General features: G+C 40.8%; 2 protein-coding genes across 2 annotated transcripts in view; one reads left to right on the forward strand and one right to left on the reverse strand.

The window, feature by feature from the left end:
* Positions 1–1,351: 1,351 nt before the first annotated feature.
* On the reverse strand, positions 1,352–3,865 carry ZNF830 (zinc finger protein 830). The gene has a single exon (XM_006745615.3). The coding sequence runs from the start codon at positions 3,825–3,827 to the stop codon at positions 2,712–2,714; it is 1,116 nt and encodes a 371-aa protein (XP_006745678.2). The 5' UTR covers positions 3,828–3,865; the 3' UTR covers positions 1,352–2,711.
* A 76-nt stretch (positions 3,866–3,941) lies between these two features.
* The window catches only part of CCT6B (chaperonin containing TCP1 subunit 6B), a 25,566-nt gene continuing 21,668 nt past the window's right edge, over positions 3,942–7,839 (forward strand). The window contains exons 1-3 of the mRNA XM_081805982.1: positions 3,942–4,141; positions 6,009–6,072; positions 6,628–6,829. Of these exons, the coding sequence (XP_081662108.1) occupies positions 4,005–4,141; positions 6,009–6,072; positions 6,628–6,829 (403 nt within the window). The 5' untranslated portion in view covers positions 3,942–4,004. The remainder of the gene's footprint in view (positions 4,142–6,008; positions 6,073–6,627; positions 6,830–7,839) is intronic.

Raw genomic sequence — 7,839 nt, forward strand, 5'->3', positions numbered from 1 at the left:
TTCGTCTACCCCTCCGATTTCCCCTGCTTCATTCTTCCCCTCCCGCTACCTTCTTCTTCTTCTTTTTTTTTTCTTAACATATATTGCATTATTTGTTTCAGAGGTACAGATCTGAGATTCAACAGTCTTGCACAATTCACAGCTCTTTGTAGCTTTTTACATTGATCGAAGATCCAACCAGGATTTCCTTGATTTTGCTCAGGGCCCCACCATTCATTCTCCGGAATACAGAGCATGGGGAACAGAGCTTTCTGTCCCTCCTAAAAACCCACTGCTGTTTGTATGTATAGTAATGGCATTCCTTAAACTCTTTAACTGTTATAATTCAGGACTCAAGAACCTCAAGGATATTCAATTGTTAATTTAAAGTTCCAACTCCTTCGAGCATGGCGTTCAAGATCTTCCGTAACGGTTCATACTCTACCTTTCTAATCATAACTTCCACTGTTGTCAGGAATGAACATTCCACTCTAAACTGGTCTATCTCCTGTGCATGTTTTGTTTTTACTCCTGCACAACTTTCTCTTTAAGTCTGCACTGTCCTTTATTGTTAGCCACATATGGCTAGTACTTGAACTGTAGCCAGTCCAAATTGAGATGTGCTAAGTCAGATACACCCAGATTTCAGAAATCTAGAACCCCCTAAGTGTAAAATACTTCATTAATGATATTTAAATATTGATTATGTATTGAAAAGTGAATATTTTGGATATATTGGATAAAATAAATTACATTAAAACTAATTTCTTATTTCTTTTTACTTTTTCATGTGGCTTCTAGGAAATTGAAAATATGTATGTGGCTTGCATTTTTTTTTTAATGGACAGTGCTCTGCAAAATCATCAGCCTAGCCTCTTAAGTCAAGGTATGACAGGGCCTACTACTCAAGCCCACCTTTGTATTCTCTCATTTTAAAATAATAAAGTGATGGATGATAGAAAACTCTGAGTACATGTGGGTTTATACATTTAAGGCAGGCATGCCCTCTGTTATCATACTGACAGCTCAAGAAAACAGACTTTCTGCCAAAGACAGCAAGATAGTTAATATGCTCAGTAAGTGTTAGATAACTTTTTCAGGGACCTACACTAAAAACCCCCAAGCCCTTCAATTTCATCTTTATCCCTCCTGTTTTTCTTCTACCTCTAGTCACTAAAATATTAGCCCTTCCTGTTAAAATGTTTCAACTTTATTCCTTTACTCTCAGTCCATAACTAATCAAAGTCTTGCTCACCTAGCTTTTAAAATCTAGTTTCCAAGTAGTCTCCCAGCTTCTTTCTCCCCATCCACATTCATTCCATTTTATATACTGCAACTAAAATCATCTTCCATAATTTTTTTGCAAATATAATTTCTTGCTCAAAAACTTCCACTTTCCTACATTGCTGACAGAGAGAATTCTTTCATCTAGCACCCAAGTGAGGCTTTTTCATACCTTATCTCTTGGTACTATTCTCCATAAAACCTGGGCTTTAGAGCAACTAGACTTGGTTTATGTAAAGCAGTTAGAACCACATCTGTCATATATTGTAAAAGCTTTATGTTTTAGCTATTATTATTACCACTCACTTTCATTTGAGGATGCTGTATGCATTTTTGCCCCTGGAACACTGCTAATTCCATTTTCATTTGAATACCTCTATCGCTAAAGGGAAAAGGAATGATTTAAACAATCAATGACTGGAACAAGCTAATTGTTACTCCTTGAGAAAACAACTTATCCTCCCAACAATGGACAGAAACTCTGAACCCTAATTTACTATGAAATGTAATAAAATTTAAGACTGGATGAAATCTAAATATAAAGTAGTATTTCTTTTATACAATAGACAGTAAACTTATGGAACATGGTATTTGAAAAAAACAAAGCCTGAAAAAACATAAATGGGTTCTGGATTTAGGGCCACATAGCTCTCCAACTTTGGCATGTATCAGAATAACCTGGGAAGCTTTCAAAACTAAACTGATGCCTGGGCCCCGCTCCCGATTTATTTAATCTCTAATGGTAGGCCTTGGGCACACGAGTTTTTGAAAGGCTTCAAAGTGATTCGTATGCACCTTTTCAAAAGCCTGGTGCTTTCCATGTGCACCTACATCCAAGAATCACTGGTTTAATCAAGAGAAATATTTGGGATATATCACCATGTGCTCCTAGTGCATGTTTTTAAAACAGAAACAGAATACTCAGAGAACTGATTTGCCCTGAATGACTTATGTGTTTATGAATAGTATTTAAAAACAACCCCTGTCCCCCACCTTCCTGCAAAACACTCTTGAGTTGATTTAGGGGATTAGAAAAGAAAAAGTCACATATATCCCAAATACCACACTTGGTTTTCGTCTAAAAGCTTGTCTGTTGGCTTGACTTCTACTTATTTATAAATTTCAAAACAGAATTACTTAAGTAAATATATATTTAACTATATATAATATTTACAGCTTACAGATTTGACAATTCAAAATTATACACTTAAGTAAATGTGTGAAAAAGTTGACATTTTCGTATGTAATAGTTCAAAAATTTCAAAAACAACTTTACCTCAAAAACATTTTACACCAATTTTCAAAAGTGCTATCTTCACAGGCTCATAGTATCTCAACAACCCAGTTAGGTTATCAAAGATCAGGGCATGAAGTAACCAGTATCCTATCCAGAGACAGCACTTTTGGTACCATTGTAGAGGGTATGAAAATCTCGGGTCTTTGAAACCCTATAACAAAGCCCCTTTTACCCTCCAATCCTGAGACAACAAATCTTGTAGTTCTCCCTCATCATCGCTGTCAACATTCTCCTCTTCCTTTTTCTGAAGTTCTTTTATAGTCAGAACCTCTTTAAGCTTATGTTTTATTTCATCCTGACGATTCCGAAGCTTTTCCACCCGACGGTAACATTCTATCTGCTCATCGATTTCCCCAATTTGCCTGTCCAACCGTCCCTCCTCATCCTCTTCGGCAACTATGGCTTCGGAAATGGTATTGACCTGTCTCATGGCCTTTTGAAATTCGTCCCACTCTTTGTCCATCTGATCCTTTGGGGCATCAACCTTTCGTACCCGAGCATCTATCTCAGGGTCGTCAAAAAAGCCTTCCGGTAATGCCTCCGCTGTGTTTTCTCTCCTTTCCACGACTTTTTCATGTATTTCTGCTTTCTCAATTGACCCTGAATGAGGAATTAAAGGGGCCTTGGGAGGATTTGTATCTGAGAAACCGCTTGGCAGCATACCACTTGTTGCCTCTCTCGAGGAGGAAAGCGAGTGTTCCTTGCCCTGTGCGTCGGGCGGCTGCTTGCTAGTGTCCCCTCTTTTCCCTTCTCTTCCCTCTTCCTCCTCCTCCTCCTCTTCCTCATCTTCATAATCAGGGAGTAAACCGAGTCCCGAAGCCTTACTGAGAGTCGCTCTGGCGGACTCCTTCCCTGCTCTGTCAAAGTTGGTGGGCAAAGCGGATGTGGAGGGCTGTACCTGCGGCAGCGGAGAGGCCTTGGGTCTTTTGGCATCCTGGCCATCCGCATCCGGCGCCTTCCTCTTGGCTGACTGAGGCACTGCGCTGGAGGACGGACTCTGGGTGGCTTCCTTCGCGCCCTTTAGCTCGGCCACTTTCTCACGGTGCTGCTTTCCCAGGACGTGAGTCTGCCACAGGAGCTCGCTCTTCACCGGGGTGTTACACAGGGCACAGCTCAGCTGCCCCAAACGGTTGTACTTCGCAAATGGAGATTCTATCCGTTTCCGATTGGTGCTCAGACGCTGCTTCTCCTTCATCAACCGCCGCAGTTCGTCCTGATTCACCACTCGCTTCCCTGCCGGAGTGCGAGCGGAGGCGGAGGACGCCATCTCGGCGCCCGAACCCAAGGTGATTCTGGCTTCCGTGCGGGCGAGGCCTGGTAACGTCATTTCCTGTCTCGGCGAGGATTGGCTGAGGCTCCGGAAGGCGGGCGGTGGCGCCGGGATTTCTCTCGAGATCCCGGCTGAGGCTGTTTTTGCCTGCCGGGTCGCACGCTCAGCGGTGCTATGGCCGCGATCAAGGCGGTAAACTCCAAGGCTGAGGTGGCGCGGGCCCTGGCGGCCTTGGCTGTCAATATATGCGCCGCCCGAGGGCTGCAGGATGTGCTGCGTACCAACTTGGGGCCTAAGGGCACCATGAAAATGTGAGATGGCCCGGCGGTTGGAGAGGCGGTTATGGCCCGGGGTTTGTTGGGTGTCGTGGCGCGCTCTGAGAAAGACGTTCCGCGAAATGCCTGGAGCGACGGGATACCCTCGTTCTCATTCCTGCCCGGAGGTCACCCCTGGCCAGGGGCGGGAGGGCAGCCTTCCGAGGAAAGGGCCCCGAGTGAAGCTGTGACACCCCCTCTGCCCCACTTTGATTAACGTTCGTGTGCAGTAGCAACAGTTCACCTGGTGTCTCTTTACAAGCATAAGCCATTTAACTCCCCTGCGCTTTGAGACTGTATGCCCATAGTTTGGGTTTTGTTTGGCAGTGTGCTGTAATGGTAAGGGCACACATGCCTTGGAGCCCGGCAGGCATGGGTTCAAATCCAAGTTACCTTCTAGCGTTGCGTCTTAGGCGAGTTACTTGAACGCTCTGTGTCTGCACTTCTTCCTATCTATTCACCCTTTCAGCATATATTTACTTAGCTTCACTATTTTCTTTAGAAGAGTGAGGAAAAGAGGGCTAAAATGTGTAAGAGGAGAAATACATTCTAAGAGGAACGAGCAGAATTAAAATTAACGGTAAGAGGGCGCTTGTGTACCAACTGGATGCTGGGAACACAGAAATGAAGGTTATATATATCTATATTTATATATAATCATTATATTGAGGAAAGGGACTAATTACTGATGGGAGTAGGGAGAAGGAGAAGCCTCTCAGATAACAGATTTTTGATCAGAGTCTTGAAAGATAAGTTAGAGTTCACCAGTTGGAGAAGGGAGTAAAGGCCCTCTAGTAACTTCAGGAACAGGAAAGCCCAGTGGTGTAAATCCAACTGAAATGAAAACAAACATGATGTATTAAGGGAACCACAAGATTTTCCCACAAGATCTCATTTGGTAGATGCCACAGGGCAAATAGACATAAGCCAGATTGGGAAAGGTAAACTACTACATTGCTAAATAGTGCGGATTTTACCTTGAAAGTGATGGAGAACATAAAACTCGTCGAAAGATTTTTGATCAGGGAGCTGACTGAGTCACATTACTTTTTAGAAATAAATATAGGGGTGCCTGAGTGGCTCTGTGGTTAAGCCTCTGCCTTCGGCTCAGGTCATGATCCTGGGGTGCTGGGATCGAGCCCCACATTGGGCTCTCTGCTCAGCAGGAAGCCTGCTTCTCCCTCTCCCACTCCCCCTGCTTGTGTTCCCTCTCTCGCTGTCTCTCTCTGTCAAATAAATAAAATCTTAGAAAGAAAGAAAGAAAGAAAGCAAGAAATGTAGTGTGAGGGGTAGATTCAAATTCAGAGATACCAGGATGCTGTCTAAGTAGTCCAGGCTAGAGATGTCAAGGACAGTGGACATGGAGAGCAGGGGGTATATTGAAGAAATACTTAGGTTGTGGAGTTAACAGAACTTGATGTGAGGGATGAGGGAAGAAACTAAGTTGAGTGAATGAATGGTACATTCTATCAAAATAAAAGGCCTGCAGGAACTTTATATTCTGTGGTTTGAGACTTCCAAGCATCCTTCTTTGACCAAACTTCTGTTCAAAACTCACCAGTTTCTCTTTTTTTTAATTTATTTAATTTATTTAATTTATTTAATTAATTAATTAATTTATTTTTTACTCACCAGTTTCTCTTAAGCTTGTAAATGCTCCATTTGGAATGAAATCACCATAGTCCATATGGGGAGAAGTGATTCTTCAGGCTGCACATGATGGTGATTACCATGGTATTGCCCCATGGCACTTGGAAGTTTTGAAGCTCAGTTCTTTATATCAAGGATAGTGAGTGGCAAGAACTGAGAATGTCTTGCTTGACTCTTGCCATATGAGGTTAATACATCACTGTTTTGTGAACAGGCTTGTTTCTGGTGCAGGTGACATCAAACTTACCAAAGATGGAAGTGTACTACTCCATGAGATGGTGAGCTGATGCTGCTGACTTTAATAAATCTTAATAAGCCTAGAACATAGTACAGATTGTATATCTTTAAACCAAGGCTGTCAGTTAAATACTGCAGTCATGAGTAATACTTGTTGGGTTAGACCTTAATAAAAGATGATTTTGATTGTTTTCAAATCTTTGTACAGTCCAAGTAACAGCTTAGACATACTTCCAAATTAGTTACATCTTTTAAAGACACTGAATTGTGTTCTTTGTAATATGAAAATATAAAAAAAAATCCTTTGCAATTTTAATAAGTATATTCATCTTAGAGATGAAAGGATTTGATCTTATTTTGGAAATGTCATTGCATTCCAAAGCAAAGACTCTTAAAAATGTTCAAACCTCATTAGTTCTCAATTTAAAAAATTTGGTATTGACATTAAGTATTGATAATAAGAATTTGTGAACTTGTAGAATGAAGTTCATTTTTTAATTTTACTATTGGCCCTTAGGTTATCTTGTTTTCATTGGACTATTTTTTTTTTTTTTAAATCTCATTCTCTCTTTTAATCTGTTGCTTACTTTTTCCAGCAAATTCAACACCCAACAGCTTCCCTGATAGCAAAAGTAGCAACAGCCCAGGATGACATTACAGGAGATGGTACTACTTCCAATGTTCTAATTATTGGAGAGTTACTAAAACAAGCTGATCTTTACATTTCTGAGGTATTAGCATTTTACAGAATTCACATTCATGTAATACTTTATTTTGAATGGGGAATTGTTTTCACTAGTAAAATGGTTTAATGTTAGAGGGCAAAAGTAATTTTTATCAAGATACTTTTTTTTTTTTTAAAGATTTTATTTATTTATTTGAAAGAGAGAGAATGAGAAAGAGAGTACATGAGAGGGGGGAGGGTCCGAGGGAGAAGCAGACTCCCCGCCGAGCAGGGAGCCCGATGCGGGACTCGATCCCGGGACTCCAGGATCACGACCTGAGCCGAAGGCAGTCGCCCAACCAACTGAGCCACCCAGGCGCCCCTCAAGATACTTTTTGACAATTATAAATGGAAATAGTCATGAACTTTTTTGCCAAAATACTGCCTTTCATTGGAATTATATCCCACTTTTTAAAATGAAATATTTAAGATATATAAGTAGGTAAAAAATTAGCCATCTACCCATGAATAATGGCCTAAAAAAGAAAATACCACTGATAAAGTTGAAACCAAATTATGCACCTTTTAAAAAAATAACTGGAGAAAAATAATTGAAGGTTTTCACGTTATGAATTTACCTATATTTTCCTTATAAACCATCTACTCTAGTGAGACTCCTCCACTCGACTCACTACCTCTGAAATCACTACACCCATTTCTACCTCAGTGCCTTTGTTCAATCTGTATTCTTTTCTTGGCATTACTTATCTGTCTTCTCTGATTAAGTATTTGAATGTTTCCTTTCTTTCAAGGACCATTTCAGCAAAGCATTACTAGGTCAAAGTGCTAGAATTATTACTTCTTTGTGTTTCATTTAGTATTGGGAATTGTCTAGTAATTCAGTACCTGCAACGTACCTCATTTAGGTACTTTTGACTGTAAGCAGTAGAAATTTGATTAAAAATCATTTAAACAATAAATTATCTCCCATGACAGAACATCCAAGGTTGGTTGATTAAAAAATTCTTTTTTTTTTTTTTTAATTTTTATTTATTTACCTGACAGAGAGAGACACAGCGAAAGAGGGAACACAAGCAGGGGGAGAGGGAGAGGGAGAAGCAGACTCCCAGCTGAGCAGGGAGCC

The sequence above is a fragment of the Leptonychotes weddellii genome, chromosome 15 (assembly GCF_054177405.1).
Source record: "Leptonychotes weddellii isolate Sample4059 chromosome 15, ASM5417740v2, whole genome shotgun sequence".
Taxonomy (NCBI): domain Eukaryota; kingdom Metazoa; phylum Chordata; class Mammalia; order Carnivora; family Phocidae; genus Leptonychotes; species Leptonychotes weddellii.